Source organism: Schistosoma haematobium, chromosome 5 (genome assembly GCF_000699445.3).
Source record: "Schistosoma haematobium chromosome 5, whole genome shotgun sequence".
In the NCBI taxonomy this organism is placed as follows: domain Eukaryota; kingdom Metazoa; phylum Platyhelminthes; class Trematoda; order Strigeidida; family Schistosomatidae; genus Schistosoma; species Schistosoma haematobium.
Window position 1 is genome coordinate 5,322,106 of NC_067200.1, and position 17,715 is coordinate 5,339,820.

General features: G+C 35.5%; 2 protein-coding genes across 3 annotated transcripts in view; one reads left to right on the forward strand and one right to left on the reverse strand.

Moving 5' to 3' along the window:
* The window catches only part of MS3_00009019 (uncharacterized protein), a gene marked incomplete at its 5' end in the record, with an annotated part of 28,030 nt that extends 14,871 nt beyond the window's left edge, over positions 1-13,159 (forward strand). The window contains one exon of the mRNA XM_051217358.1: positions 12,576-13,159. Within this exon, the coding sequence (XP_051064746.1) occupies positions 12,576-12,665 (90 nt within the window). The remainder of the gene's footprint in view (positions 1-12,575) is intronic.
* Positions 13,160-13,265: 106 nt separating this feature from the next.
* Positions 13,266-17,715, reverse strand: part of MS3_00009020 (uncharacterized protein) — a 35,034-nt gene continuing 30,584 nt past the window's right edge. For both annotated transcript variants that reach the window (XM_051217360.1, XM_051217359.1), the window contains one exon: positions 13,266-17,268. In XM_051217360.1, coding sequence (XP_051064748.1) covers positions 17,040-17,268 — 229 coding nt within the window. In that variant the 3' untranslated portion in view covers positions 13,266-17,039. The remainder of the gene's footprint in view (positions 17,269-17,715) is intronic.

A 17,715-nucleotide genomic window follows, 5' to 3' on the forward strand; every position in this document is an offset into this window, starting at 1 on the left:
TAATACGTGAATAAATATTTGTAATATCTTACTGGTTAATTTTCGTACTAACCAGATTTTACTCTTCTGATTCTAACACGTCAGTATCTGAGCCACATACACTTCTTCTAAAATCATTTTTATCTAACGTATTTAACCATTGACTGGCGTGTTAATTTAATGTCGGTTATTTATTTACTCTGAAGAAGTGGCTTACATTAAGTCACGAAACGTCAGAAATACAATTTTTCTACTCATTGGGATATAACAAAATATATTTAGAATTAACCCTGACCATAATTCAAAATTCCAGTTTAACTCTTAATTACTTACTTACTTAAGCCTGTTACTCCTCTTGGAGGAATATAGGCCGCTCACCAGCATTCTCTATCCAACTCTGTCCTGAGGAATCCTTTCTAGTTGCTTTTTTTCATATCTGCTTGCATTTCTCGACGCAGTGTTTTTCAGACTTCCTGTTTTCCGTTTCCATCCAGGATTTCAAGTTAGCGCTTGCCTCGAGATTCACTTTAGTGATTTCCTCAATGTATGTCCTATCCACTTCCAACATATTTTCCTTATTTCCTCTCCATCTGGAAGCCAGTTTATTCTCTCTCACTGCAGTCTGTTGCTGATGGTATCAGGTCAGCGGATATTGAGTATCTTGCGTAGAAAAATGTTTGTAAATACTTGTACCTTCTTTATGATGGTTGTAGTAGTTCTAGAAGATTCAGTCCTATACAATAGAACTGTCTTGACGTTCATATTAAAGATTCTGACTTTGATATTGGTTGACAGTTGTTTTGAGTTCCATATGTTCTTCAATTGTAGGAATGCTGTCCTTGCTTTGCCAGTCCTCACATTTACGTCCGCATTCGATCCTCCTTGTTCATCGATGATGCTTCCTAGGTACATGAAAGATTCCACATCTTCCAGAGTTTCTCCATCAAGTGTGACTGAGTTGGTGTTCTCCGTGTCGTATTTGAAGATCTTACTTCATCCTTTTTGTATACTGAGGCCTACTTATGCAGATTAACTCTTAATACCTAACTCTAACCTTTAGATATCACAAATGATATCAGTTGGTCATGAAAATTTTGTGGGGTTATAAGCTTAACTCACAACACTAGCACGTCTCCTAATATATAGATATATGTATGATCGTGCCGCCTTTTTTATCACAATGGATGATTTGTCTTGTGACGGTTAATTATTCAAATCAAACCTATTATTCCACTGTTATTTCATTGCTTTGTATTGTTAGTTGTTTCATAACTAGGTAGTGATTCCTGACTGACTGATAAGTCGTCTAAGGTCGTCTATATAGTATACTTTTATTGTATTTCTACTGCTTCTTTTACGCGATGCTTGAATTTCGCATAAAGATCTAAAAGTCTTATTCTCGATTATGATTGATTTGTTCCTAAATTATACTTTTACCACAAAAGCCTTCCTTCTATGATAACTAATGTAATGAAAATAACGATAATAATAGATCACATATAGAAGTTTATCATTCATGTTCAATCTGTTCATCCATTATAATTTCATCCTAAAATGTTTCATAGTTGAAAGTTGTTGTCGGTTCGGCTAAAAAGTGGGTCAAGGTCGTTCGTATACTTCATGTTCACCGATTTCAAATCAATAACATGATTAAAAATGTGTTCATATGTTAGCAAATTTCAATCTTTATTATGTTTACAATTGAACCATCGATAAACAGCTAATAGAAATTATGTAGCATTGAGTACCTGTGTCATTCTAGCTCAGTTGGTTATTCAGCAACAACGTAGAAATTCGTACGTACGTACATCAGTTCAAGTTGCCATACCACATCAACACACAGATACAATTGTCGATTCAAATTCCATAACGGTAGAGGTAGTAAAAGTATAAGCAGTAATCGGAAACATTAGGCTTTGAACATGTTATTCAAGGAGTATAATCCAGTGAAATAAATCTGGAAGGAGAAAAACAAGAAATGGATATGAAGAATTCAGAAGATTAGAATTTTGGAGAACACAAAGAGTGGATGCATCTGCACCATTGTAAACGATTTTGAACCACGTCATTCAAGGTCTCTAACCATCGGTTGCTATCATCTCGCGGATGCCAACAAGGCAGTCTACACCTACCAACATGACTCAGTTCACTTTTCACTGACTTCATGGATTTATGCCATGTTTTTGTGTGTCCGCCTCTAGCTTTCTTCCAACCTACTCCTAAATCATAAAACATCGCTCGTCGGGGCAGTCGGTGGTTGGGAATATGTAATATGTGTGTCAGCCATCTCAACTGATGGCTGACGAACTGTCATCATTCGATGCACATTAACTCCAGATATAAGAAATTATAAGTGTTTTGTCTACTGTATGTTATTTTTCAGTGGTTAGGTCTGTTTTTTTTCTCTTATTTACTGTTATAGGGCATAATATGATCTTCATTTGCAATCTTGTCTTCTTTATTGTAGTAAACTATATCAATCTCTATATAGTGGCTATACCAGTTTCATTTATTTCATTTACAATAGTTAGGAAGATTCTGAAAGAAAAAGAGATCATATCGTATTTAATTCAATCTGTACAATGTGACAGTATTACTTGTGAGACTATCATACGAAGGGTTAGTATTAATAATATTATTATTGTATAATTAGTAGACGCTTAGGCTGATCTGTTTTTTTTATATCCGCCTATTTCTAAACTTTCATTTGACCTACAAAACCTTGTCACATGTTTTATCGTCCCAGATTTATTACTGATTAATTATTCCAGCAACACTCTGGTTTTGTATCATTTACGACTGAGTTATGTACATATCATGATTCCTTAATTGTGTTGCTATGTGGTCAGACATTTTACGCATATAATTGTATGAGTTTTTGTGTTATAATTGAATTAAGTACAATAGAGAATTGGTCTGCTTTTTACAATCATCTAATTGGTTACTAGGTTGAAAGGAGCTCAAGGATCAGTAAGCGTTAAGGTCTTGGCTATTATTTACTGTTGAATGTCTCCATCGCTATTTAGAAAGTCATCGATCCTACTCACAATATAGGTGAACGAATAGATAAACATAACGGGCTGATCACAACGAACCCTACTGGAGAAATCTGTTTCTCCTGACGCAACACAATCAAGATCGACCTTGAAATATCTATTATACAGGGAAAAGAACATCATATAAAGGCAGAATTACACATTAAACCTAGTTTATTGTTTGAATGTTCCATCTATAATATGATAAATAAAAAGTTACTTTTTTGTTTAAAAATAAGCACATATGAAAGTCATATCATTCCGGGTGGAATAAATAGTAAATATTGTCTTCAATGGTTATGATCATGAGTCAGTTGAAGCTAGACCACCATGGATGGCCGTTTCGTCCTATTGTAGGACTCCTCAGCAGTGCACATCCACAACCTCGCCACCGTGAGGTTTGAACCCAGGACCTACTGTTTTCGCACGCGAGCACTTAACCACTAGACCACTGAACCGGCATCCAATGGTGTTAATGTTGTTTTGTCAAAATGCTTGATTCTACTGATATTAACCACTTTAAAAATAACTACAGTTTCTATCACTAGATTATAACGTTATATTAATTATCATTTGTCTCCTGTGATTCTCTTGTTAATTTTCACAGAACTGTCTTAGTTACTCTTTATTGATGATATAGGTTTATTGTGTAGACACTTTTATATTGCTTATATTCACAGATCACCTATAAATGGTTATTTTATGAGAGTTCAGATCACATGAAAATCGTTTTCAAATATATTATACAAATAAATGCTCATGATTCAATGACGTAATAGTTAAAATACACAACTTTTAACAGATAAATCATAGGTTTGTACTCTGCTTTATCTAAGACAGTCTGCGTAACTGGAATGGTATCGCTAGCCTTCACAATTAAGTATACTTCAAATTTAAGTGAATAAACTCATATAGATTAGCGTCAGAAGGGGGTTAAGTGGATATTATAGTAATTTCAATAGTTGAGAACATGAATCAACTGAAGCTAGGTCACCATGGAAAACCTGGAAGCACTGGACAACCGTTTCGTCCTATTGTACGCAATGTTGAGGAGTCTCACAATAGAACGAAAAGGCAGTCCAGTGCTTCCGGGTTTTGCATGGTAGTCTACCTTCAATTGACTCATGATCTCAACTCTTGAAATTCATATAGATTACGTTAAATTAAAACTAAACAGAGGCCAATATTTCGAATTGGTAACAGGAAGATTTTAGATTTATTAATCGCCATTACTTTATTTAAACTAATAATCACTTTATACTAAGTTGTTGATAATTAGTAACTATTTGTATTGTTGTCCAGGCCTTAGTATTGATGAAAGTCTGTCGATCAAGGTTTTTTTTAATAATACTTCAGATGTGTCTTACTGATGAAATCGAATTACCATGAAACCTAGGTCCAGCGATACCTGGAATCAAATAGTATTGAAATCAATTTAGTTATATCTTATCACTTTGCTTTCACATTCTTCTATAATACTACTAAAATGTGGGAAAAATTAAATTAAACTGACTCATTTGTGGTGTATGCTACTCATATTTGCAGATATAAATAGTATGCAACACCTTTCAAATGTGAAATGTCTGCTAGCATAAGGTTCAGAATATTGAAATGAACAGAATAGGGAAGGAAACCTTTGTGACTTTAAGTCCAGCTAGTTATCACGTAATTTATTCGCCAATCGAAATATGACTTATTCACTCTTGTACTGTACTAAACTAATGACTTCCGAGTGGTCTGATCAGCCTAACGTCCTATTGGTCCTTTGCTCGCCTAGTCCGCCCAGTTGAGACCACAACAATAATAACAGCTTCCACTTTGCCACAGACATACTTGGTTTATATACCTTCCAAACAGACTCCAACGCACCATAAAATAGGAAATACAATTTATACAAAATAAAGCCAAAATATGGCTGTGAACGTGGGAGACTGTAATCAATAAACTGAACATAACTTAAGAACAGCAAGTCGTACAATAATAATCTATAGGTCGAAATGAAGCTTATAATAAGAGGAATATGGATATACACAGTCTAATTACTGAATAGTTATACAATAACAATATATAGATAATATTAGTTGAATAATAGGTTTTAGAAGTTACTGGTAAGTTAATCTTCGCTAAGATATAACAGAAACTGAAAACAATCATAATAAAAACAGAAATGAAAGAGCAATAAAACTTGTAAGAGAATATGCAAATGATGTATGATTTTCACATTTTACTAAACCATTGTGTAATTTGACAACAAACAATAAATTGGTCTTCCATAACTGAACGTTCGTTCATTACACATTTAGCAGTATAGAAATTTAATTAATGAGTAACAATTTCCCAATATCATGAACATGTATGAAGTTGTTTGATAATGATTCAAAATATGCGTACCAGTAAAAGGATCCGACTGGAGGATTTTCATTTGACTTCACAATACAATAGAAACTTTATGGTTGGAAACATTAAATTTCAAAACAACTAATGTATTCATTATTTCATTTCCTTCAAATTTTTAACACTTTATCACGTTGAAATGTTGCTCTGGATTTTGTCTGGCTCTGTTCATTTAATCTGTTATAATTATTAAAAAAAACCCACAGATTTGGTCCACTAGGGTGCTTGGTACTTGTGTGGTTGCGCTACAGGATTGAGCTGTACTATTCAGATTGTAGCGTTAAAGCCTATATGATGTCTGGTTCTCCTGTGGAGCAGGATTGAGCTGTACAGCTCGGGTTATAAAATTTAAACCTGGATGATATCTGGTTCTCCTGAAAACCAATGTAAAATTACTCTGGCCCACAAGAGTATATTATATTGAATAACAGATTTAGGTAGTTTTGTAAGAATGGAAAATGGAAAAAAAGAACAAAAGAATTCATACCTTAGACTTTAAGGATTGAATTTACTTTTTTGTGTTTATTCTTACTTACTTACTTACGCCTGTTACTCCTCGTGAAGGAGCATAGGCCGCTCACCAGCATTCTCCATCCAACCCTGTCTTAGGCAATCCTTTCCAGCTCCGTCCAGTTGTAATTCATCCTTTTCATATCTGCTTCTATTATCCGACGCAATGTGTTCTTTGGCCTTCCTCTTTTTCGCTTCCCTTCAGGATTCCAAGTTAGGGCTTGACTCGTGATGCAGTTTGACGATATGCGTAATGTATGTCCTATCCATTTCCATCGTCTTCTCTTAATTTCTTCTTCAGCTGGAAGTTGGTTTGTTCTCTCCCACAGAAGGCTATTGCTGATGGTATCCGGCCAGTGGATATTGAGTATCTTGCGTAGGCAGCTATTTATAAATACTTGTACTTTCTTGATTGTGGTTGTTGTAGTTCTCCAAGTTTCAGCTCCATACAGTAGAACTGCCTTGACGTTCGTATTGAAGATTGTGACTTTGATATTGGTTGAAAGTTGTTTTGAGTTCCATATGTTCTTCAATTGTAGGAATACGACCCTTGCTTTTCCAATCCTCATCTTTACGTCTGCATCGGGACCTCCTTGTTCACCGATTGTGCTTCCCAGGTATGTGAAGGATTCTACATCTTCCAGAAATTCGCCATCAAGAGTGATTGGATTGCTGTTCTCCGCCTTGAATTTGAGGACCTTGGTTTTCCCTTTGTGTATGCTGAGGCCTACTGATACAGAGACTGCTGCTACACTGGCTGTCTTCATCTGCATCTGTTCGTGTGTACGTGATAGGAGGGCTAGGTCGTCTGCGAAGTCCAAATCGTCTAATTTATTCTGAGCTGTCCATTGTATTCCGTGTTTTCCTTCAGATGTTGAGGTCTTCATAATCCAGTCGACCACCAGAAGAAAAATAAAGGGAGAGAGTAAACAGCCTTGTCTGACTCCAGTCCTTACTTGGAATGGATCTGTCAGCTGTCCTCCATGCACTACTTTGCACTGTAGTCCGTCGTATGAGTTCCGGATAATATTGGCAATCTTCTCAGGAACTCCGTAGTATCGAAGAAGTTTCCATAATGTCCTCCTATCTACACTGTCGAATGCCTTTTCATAATCAATGAAGTTGATGTATAGTGACGAGTTCCACTCAACTGATTGTTCGACGATGATCCGTAGTGTTGCAATTTGGTCTGTGCACGACCGATCCTTCTGGAATCCAGCTTGTTGATCTCGAAGTTGGGCGTCTACTGCATCCTTCATCCGGTTCAGCAACACCCTGTTGAAGACTTTCCCTGGTATTGACAGTAGTGTAATGCCTCTGTAGTTTTCACATTTGCTCAGATCTCCTTTCTTTGGAATCTTGACGAGGTGTCCTTCTTTCCAGTCCATTGGCATTTGTTCCTCCTCCCAAATCTTTTTGAATAGAAGGTATAGCATGCTTGTGGTTGCTTCGATGTCTGATTTCAGTGCTTCAGCTGGTATGTTGTCGGGTCCTGCTGCTTTCCCGTTCTTGATTTGTCTGACGGCCATTCTAATTTCTTCCGTCGTTGGTGGGTTGACATCTATAGGAAGATCTATGTGTGCTGCTTCGATGTCCGGTGGATTCATTGGAGCCGGCCTATTCAGGAGTTCCTCGAAGTATTCTACCCATCTGTTACGCTGTTGTTGAATTTCGGTGATTGGCTTGCCTTCTTTGTCTTTGACCGGCCTCTCTGGTTTACTGTATTTCCCTGATAGTTTCTTCGTTGTATCGTGAAGCTGTTTCATATTTCCTTCTCTAGCAGCTTTTTCTGCCGTCGTTGCTAGTTCTTCCACGTATTTCTTCTTGTCGGCTCTAATGGTCCTCTTCACTTGTTTGTTTGCTTCTATGTATTCAGCTTGTGCTTGGACTTTCTCTGTTCGTGTTCGGCTGTTGTTAATTGCTGCCTTCTTGTTCTTCCTTTCTTTGATCTTGTCCAGAGTTTCTAAGGAGATCCATTCCTTATGATGGTGTTTCTTTAGGCCCAGAACCTCTTGACACGTTGAAGTTAATGCTTCCTTGATGCCTTTCCAGTTGTCCTCCATAGTAGTTTCTTCTTCATTCAGTAGATCTTTTAAGGCTTGAAACCTGTTGTTGAGAGCTATCTTGAATTCATTGAGTTTGTCAGTATCTCGAAGGAAGGCTGTATTGAACCTTTGTAGTGCTGTTTGTCCACTTGTCCAGTTCTTTTTCAGCATCAGTTTTAAATTGGCTACAACTAGGTGGTGATCTGAAGCTACGTCAGCACCTCTCCTGGTTCTCACATCTTCCATTGTCCTTCGGAATTTTTTGTTGATGCAAATATGGTCTATCTGGTTCTCTGTAGTGTGGTCTGGTGAGATCCATGTAGCCTTGTGTATACGTTTGTGTGGAAATATTGTGCCTCCTATGACTAATTTGTTGAATGCACACAAACTTGCAAATCTTTCTCCATTTTCGTTTCTTTCTCCCAGTCCATGTCGTCCCATAATATCTCCATATCCAGTGTTGTCTATTCCGACTTTGGCATTTGGATCTCCCATCAGAATAGTTAGGTCCTTTCTTCGGCATTTCTCAATGATTGACTGCAGCCGCTCGTAGAACTGATCTTTAATGTCGTCGTTGCTATCATTGGTGGGTGCATAACATTGGATAATATTCATTAAGATCCCCTCCTTCTTTGTTTTGAATGATGCTTTGATGATTCTGGATCCGTGAGACTCCCATCCTACAAGTGCATTTCGTGCTACTTTGGACAGCATAACAGCGACTCCCTGAGTGTGTGGAGCATTTTCCTCTTCGTGACCGGAGTATAGCAGCATCTCTCCCGTAGCTAGCCTTTTCTGTCCAGCTTGGGTCCAGTGGGTTTCGCTGATTCCCAGTACTGCTAAGTTGTATCTCCTCATTTCCATTGCTATTTGACTGGTCTTCCCGGTTTCCCACATTGTTCGAACGTTCCATGTACCTATAAAAATTTTTGCTCTAGTTGTTAGAAGGGGCATCGGCCTCGTGGCTTCCGAAGGAACTCGGCTTTCACCATGAAGCGTCATAATTCTTCTAAATGAAGACCTTCTAACTCCCAGGGCAGAGTTAAAATGGTTTGGATAATTTTTTCTGGTTAGCGTTTTTTTAGCGAGTTAGTTTTCTACGGGATGGGGACGCTAACCCCATGCCCAACCCTCCTCCTTTATCCGGGCTTGGGACCGGCAGTAACCCTGTTAGGGCTACAGGCGGAGTTGTGTTTATTCTAACAAAAGAAATTCGTACAAACGATATTTTCGATCAATATAAAGTACTATCTGTTGGTTGCTGACTAGTGTTGGAGATGGTTGGAAGAAAGTTAGGGGTGGCCAAACCCAAACTTAGCATCAGTCCTTGAAGTCATTAACTTCTAGTCTGAGCCATATTGGTAGATGCAGACCACTTGGTTAGGGTCCGTGTGATCATCATAATCAATTGTTGGCGACTCTCAGTGACATGGCTCAGAATCGATCACATTGGCTTAGGTGTATGCAGTCTTTGTCTTCCCATAAACCATGAAATTAAAATTACTTTATACCTTATATACATTCTTCCTTTAATGCATGACTATCATTGAAGTGACTACCTCTATGAATTTGGTGTTCATCTTATTGTGTTAATGAGGTATGGTAACTTGGACTGATGCATATATATGCCTGGTCCTTCGTTGCAGCTGACTGACTGACTATCTGTTGATTTCTCATACATCTAATATATTTGTATATTCATTGTTTTGAAATTTCGACTAATTATTTATTTATTCTAACATAAACAAAATTTGAATTTATCAGTTTGACCTTCATTGCAAAATGGTCATATAAATTTTGGTGAGATCATAATTTATGCACGACCTTTAAGCAATACTAAAATAACTTTGAAATGTCCACCTACCGACTATGGTTAGATGAGAGTTATATATTAGTGTGAAGAATTAAGATTAGAATTTACAATTGAACGTTAAGGTTAGAAATGAGATTCAATGTTTTCATCAAGAACTGACATCAACTATAATGCTAAAGTGATATTTAGACAAATGGATGAATGAATCACGCGCCAAAATCCAACATTTGTTATCTTAAATATGATTGGCTTATCCGTAAATTATAATCTCGCCTGAATTTATATTTTATGACCTTGAGATGGAAGTGTTCAGTCATTGGTTTAAACTTCTATCATCGTCACGTGCCATCAATGTGAATAGTAACCATTCTAGTGAATGAATTAAAATATTAATTCTTTTGTCATAGATGATGACATTTTAAAAGAAGTTTTTGAGATGGTGGAGAAGATTTGTAGCTCAGGTGGATGATTTTGATGAAGTATTGTTTTCTGAGCTGGATGGTTTGGTAGGGGAGCTTTCATCGTTCTTTTGAATGACACCATCAGCACCTGAATTTTGTGCTGAAGATGTTGTTCAAAAGAACGATGAAAGCTTCATGACCAAACCACCCAGCTCAGAGAACAAATCTCCATCAAAGAAAGTTTTTTTTACCTTAAATCAATGGTAAGATTATAATTTATGGACGAGTTTTGAGCGACGCTATAATAACCTTGAGGATGTTTATCTGCTCGCTAGGGCTAAATGAGGATTATAAACCAATGTGAGGAATTAGAATTATGGTTTATAGTTGATGGTTAGAGTTAAGAATTAGATTTAAGGTTTTCATCACGAACTGACATCAGTTAAAATACCAAAATGCTATTTAGCCAAATGGATGAATGAATTTTACGCCAAAGTTCAAGACCTATTACCCTTAATCTGATTGATTCATCCATTAATTATAGTCTCGCCAAATCGATTTTTTTAGTGACCGGTTTATATGTGTACATTCGACTAATAATAGGTGACATTTGAATCTCGCTCCACTTACGTTGGTTTGAAAAAGTGTGACTGAACTCTGAAAACATAAATGTAGACTTAGTAAGTGAGTTATATTTAATTATAGTTTGTATGGCGGCCAGAGATACTAACTGTCTGCTTAAAACGATGTAGTTAGACTGGGGTTTAAACGTATGTGACTTATTGGTGAACTAATCCAACCATTAAATCACTGTTTGACTTAAACAAAATGTTATTCAGTATAGTTGTTCCGTTATACTACCACTTTATGGTTTATCTCTTCATCTTATAGAATTTCTTAACTGATTTCAAATGAGAAATCCTATATGTCCACTTGCTTTTTATCAACACTATTCTGATTGGAGAAACACAGTTATTAGTACAAATAATCGTTAATATTGATGGTCAACGAGAACTAAAGATTAAGTAATTAACAGGATTGCTAATAATTGTTTGGCACATAGATAGCAGTTAATACGAACTGGTAACAATTGAAGATGAACCGTAGGATTCATAGAGTACTAATGTATATTTGAAGTTTTTTTCTTCTAGTTTGAGATATCTCATATGAATACACAATCTGAGATGATTGATCGACATTTTGCAAATGAAGTATTTGCCGTATGATTCTCAGATTTCACTAAGTTGTTCGATAATTTTGTGTTCAAATATATTTGATTGACCCCACTTGTGTTCTCGTTCACTACAATATAACTAACTCGGAACCATTTGTACATGACGAGTAAATGTACAAACCTTTGATTTTCAGACTACATATTTTACTATATGTGCTGAGGTTAGACAAAGCGTGCTACGTAAAGATGGCAAGATAATTGATATAATTATGAATCATTATTGACTCAGGTTTCTGGGACATTTATTCCGTATATACAATCACCACATACATTGACTTGCAATATAGGCTTGTGTTTGAATAAATCAGAGGGATTCTAGGAAGATGTTGAGTGACATTCCTCATAGTGACTCAAATGTGTTGAATGTTCGTCTTCTCTTAAGTCTTGAGTTCCAAAATTATCGAAAATTTTATACCATGAAATTATTCTTACTTCTCAAATCATAAAGTTTATGCCAAATTTTTTTTCATTACAATTTATACTGTCATTACTGATTACTGTATTTCTATTGATATTTTCACCTTAGCCCCCAAATGCCCTGGTACGGCCGAGAGTGGGGAGAGTCCGCTCTCCCTCTCGAAATGCTCTCATATGGCCACACGTATATAGCCTCTGCCAGGGAAGTCCTACCCACTGCCTTCTCGAGGACGAAAACAAATGTCCGGTGCTTTAACCGGATTCCAAACCAATGGTGCACATGGGCTCCAGTATCCTGCGGGAACAAATGGCGTATGAACCAATCATTGGTCACCGGCTTCCATGGGACTGCATCTCCTCACGATACTCCACTGCCTTGTGGATCAGACCTTTAGGTCGAAGGCTCCGGGTGTGGCCCTCTAAGAAAACCACCTGCTTCGGTTTGGGCACCCGGGTAGTATCACAGCCCTCACACTTATCGAATGAGATTTGTGTGGCGCATATGTATTTGGTGCCTCCTTGTACCAATATCTATGTGTTAAAATAAAATTACTGTACTGATAAGACATGGTAACTTGATTCGATGCATACATGTATCAGGTTGTATATTGCTTATAACGAACTGATTGAACTACTCAATGATTTGAATTATTTTTACAATCATCTAAGTGAGTTTATACGAAAAAAAAGTTCTATTTCTAACCACATTTCATTTTATGAATAAATACTTCATTCTTGTACTTATAGGTAAGAAAAATCCCAGAAGTTTGTGAACTTCGACAATGGCAAATGGAATGGAGAAGATATAATCGATTGAAAGCTAATCAATTGGAGTAACTTAATATAAAAAAATTTCCTAAAGTTTTTCCACAAAAAAAACCCAACAAAATACCCAGTTACAACTACAATTTGGTAACCTGTAATCAGTTCTTAATTGATTTATAGTTACCAGTTATAAAAAAGAATCCTGTGAAAAATGCAAACTTCGTTCTATATTTCACAATCGCCTGGTTCATATACAGATACACATGTTTCCTATACATTATTCTTACTTGCTATGAGATTAAGGAGACTGAAATGAATAAACGCCGTAATTAGCTTTATCCGATAGTGTGCTTTATTAAGCATCTCTCAACTACTGTTCAACCCTGAGATGGCATATAAGCACAGTCATGTATCATGTATTAATTTACTTAGTTTTTTACGTCTATTCATCGTAGTCATAAATATTTGCTCTTAAATATTTTCGAAGCTTTGGGTGTTGCGACTCAATGAGAGAACTACACAAAAATTAATTTACAAAATGGTACATGTGACTTTATGGAAAAAAGACTTCATTCAGCTAATCACAAAAGAACATAGAAATGTAAAGAAGCTTAGTATTAGAAGAGAAATAGCTTCTCATGAAAGATGTGCACACTATAGTATTAATGAATAATGAAGACTAAATTAAGGAGTTGAATAAGCTAGTTTATAAGCCTTCTTTAGTGCGACAAATCTCTACTATCTTACAAAAATAAAAAACAATTCACGACAACAAAACTCTTATTTTACCTCAATTGGTACTGTTAATAATCTGACAAAATGTGACACGATTTGTGAAGTATGACATGACATACAGCTTCAGATTATTATCAATCAACTTCCCGAGATGCTATTTTATTGAGTTTCAAACAAATATCAGTTCCGTTTAGTGGTTGTATTGGTAGCATTTTAAATGCGCTAGATAGTATAGATATACAGTTGACCTTTATCATACCAAACCTCTCTTCTTAGTTCCTCGGAAAAAATAAGTGTTTACATCGAAATAAATATGTTTAACATGTGACATCGAATCAACAAATTCTATCCTCCGAGTTCAATCTTATTCAATATCATGCCCAGTCAATCGCTAATCAAAGAATCCAAACATAAAAACTGATTTACTTTAAAAGTAAGACGAGTTGTTTTCACACTACAGCAAAAAGGCAATACACCTTCATATTCCGATATTCATTAAAATGGTCAGGATGAGTAGAACAATCATTCAGTACTAGACAATATTTATTTATTTAAACACATAAAGATTGGTACAAGGAGGCACCAAATACATATGCGCCACACAAATCATTCGATTTGTGTAAGGGCTGTGATACTACCCGGGTACCCAAACCGAAGCAGGTGGTTTTCTTAGGGAGCCACATCCCGAGCCTTCGACCTGAAGGTCTGATCCACAAGGCAGTGGAGTATCATGAGGAGATACAGTCCCATAGTAGCCGGTCACCAATCATTGATTCATACGCCATTTGTTACCTCAGGATTCTGGAGTTCATGTGCACCAATGGTTTGGAATCAGGGATTTCCAATTGTCCTAGGTGGACTCTCCGTGTTTATCAACCCAGTTAAAGTGTGGGACATTCGCTTTTCGTCCTCTCAGTTTCATAAATAACACCGGTGCCGCGAGAAGGCAGTGAGTAGAACTTCCCTGACAGTGGTTGTATGCACGTGGCCATATGAGAGCATTTCAAGAGGGAGAGCTGACTCTTCCCACTCTCGGCCGTACCAGACGATACATAACAATCGTTTAATTCGATTTCGGCATTTATAAATACTATTTATTGTTTGGCAAAAAAGAAAACGACCAAAGAAGTATTTATGTAAAATGTTCATAAAAATACAGCAAATTAAAACATATTCGTCTAATTCTAAACATTATCGCTTCAGATAAATTCAATAAAGCAAACTATGAACAGTTTTGAGATTGAACCTGTTGAATGTATTTTCTATGGTAAATGTTTTGAAGTTATATCACACATTATTATTATTATCAAGAATTGATACTTTCGTTCAGCAAATTTAACTTTATACATATGTGATTTTCATGAATACCACATGTTAGATCCTATAAAATTATACTATGCTGCGATCATAGCCAACTATAAAAATGACATCGTAAGATTTTGTTATTAACCAATCAGAATACATGGGAAGTATTTCTGAGTTTGATACTGTGTTGGTTCCAGTGACTGTTATCTGTTTTCCATGTCTGAACTTTGATATTAGTTGGTGAAATCTGGATATCAAATCAGTGGGATAATTAGGCTGAAAGATCCTGGGAAAAAGAAACTGCTAGCTATAGGATTGTGTCGTCTCGCATCACATCACTTCCATGTGGGTTAGTCTCTTAGACCAATGGCTCAGGAATTGATTCCTTAAGATCACCGATTCCGATTTGAGCATTTAAGTAATATCTCAGTTAACAAAAAAATATAACAACAAATACTGTGAGAAATATCATGCAATAAGAAATGAATTTCTAGATCAAAATGTGTGCTCTCAATTTAAAAGTACCTTCAATTCCCTCGGAAACCATTTACATTTATCCATAAGGCGACAAAATATTCATTACTGAATGAAATTACTAAATCAGACTACATTCACATATACGCCGTCCTAAACTGAATTTGATTGAAATATCTAACGACTACTGATTTGTATATAAATTGAGATAAGCACAATAAATCTTATTTGAACTTTGAGCATAGGAAGTAACCCACAATTTATTAGTTAGTTATGAACTAGATAACCTCCAATACTATTAGATGTATGGAAACATTTGTTATCACGTCTTGGTTACTCATTTCATGGAACATGAATTCTTTTTAAGTCATTTAAAGAGAAAACATAGCAAATGACCATAATGCTCAAGGAACAATAATTTTAGCCCAATTATATCACTTCCACATTAACCTAGATGGAATGATTTGATGGACGAAACAAAAATGACCATACACCCTTTCCAATCAGGAAACATAATAAGACTATCAACAATTGAATTAACATAATCCATCATTAAACTATATAGACAACAAAGTGTCAATACTGATTAAGTGGAAGTGTATATATTTGTAAAGATCATTACTTTTATTAAATGCATCTGTATCAAAGTGACACAGGATCCGATGTAAAAATGAGAAGAAAAAGAAAACACAATATTTTTGTAAGCATCTATGAAAATATGAATGTATATCCACATATATATATGCACACTGTCAAATTGATACACTCTATCAATATGTATCACATAGATATTAAATGAAGAAATCACAGAATGAATATATCATTGGATGACATAACAGTATTATTCATAACTCTAATTAAATAGAAATAGCAACAGTCTCCCCACCCCTATTAATGTTTGATACTTTTATTCTCTTATTGATAAGAAAATGTATGTTAATGAGTGTATAGTAAGTAGTATATACGGGTGTAAAACAGATAACAACACTGACAATGACAATAATAATAATGATGAGGTTATGTAAACAGATACAAGCCGGTTACACGTGGAGAGAGAGAGAGGGAGAGAGGGAAATGCACCACATAAGTGAACAATACAAAATAAATGATGATGACGATGATCAATTAAAACAATACTACATTGACTGGATTGAATAGAGTAGTAAATCAGTATCTTTTTTTTATTTTCTACAATAAAAATAAACAAGAAACAAATTCTACATATTCTGTTAAAACACAATTGTATTGACACTTTCATGATTCACATTTTAAATTTCTGCTTGTATTTAACGATTTCTTTCAGTTAAATTCAGCTAGCAACACATACTACTTATATATAAGTAGTATAAATTAGTAAGTAGTACAACAAATATTTACTAATTAATTTAAAAGTTGAAAACAAATTTCAATGTAAAGTGGACTAGTTATTAACGTTAGTCGTACACCTCATAATGCGTGACTGTGTATGTGTCTGTATGCGGTTTATATATGTATATATGCGAGTGCATATCTCATTATGTTAATGATCTACAATACACTGGTCTATGCGAGGGGCAAGTATACAATAAAAGCCTGTTAGCAAATAAGTAATAAGAATAATAATAATGATAAAAATGAGCGGGGAGGGGAACAACAACACATTTTTAATCGGAATCTCATTATAAAATTCAAACTTGAACAATCACCAAGCCCACTAGTAGAAGTATTTTTATCGAAGTAATTTTATATTTCATCTTTCTGTATGAAAAATAAGTTAAACGCACATGTACTTCTGTAGCTCTAGTGTGTGTGTGTGTGTGTGTGTTAATAAAATACAAATACACACGCACACGATCAAACATACAGAGGTATGTAGGTTTGTATGTGTGTGTGTTTGTAACACTATCACTTGTTGGCTTATATTCTCATTGGTTGATCTTTTTCAAATACTTTCTATACTTCAACATTATTCAACGATGATGATGATGATGAACTAGTTGGTCGTATTGTTGTTGAACTTGATCCTGATGAAGATGGTAAATATTCATTTACTGCATCTATTAATTGATTAGGAAGTAGACCACGTTTATAAAGACCATCCGTAAGTAGACGATAAAATAGAATTTGTGCATTTGGTGGTAAAATGTAGATTTTTGGTAATAGAGAAACAGGACTATAAGTTCTGAGACAAAAAAAAAAAAGAAAAACCGTGGACGATAAGAAAAACGAAGAGGATTAAGGTTAATAATTCATGCAAAATAAATCTGAATCCCATTACATATGTGATATATATACGAGATAGTGTTTTCTAGGATGGACGACTTTAGTTTTGAATCATTCATTCTCTCTTTATGATGATTTTGCCCTAAAGGACAATGAAAGCTTTACAACTAAACAACCTATCTAGCTCAGAAAACACATAACATTTTCAATGTCCCCATCCTGGGCTACAAATATTCTCTATTATCTCAAAATTAAGCCACTAATGGTATATGTCTCAGTCTTCTGAAATGCAAGTCATTCCCTGATCACTTCATAATTTCACTGAATTTTGATTGATCCAATGTATGTCCCATGATCGATCGCATTTTTAGTGAATGAAATTATGTAGATTCGTGATGATCAAGTA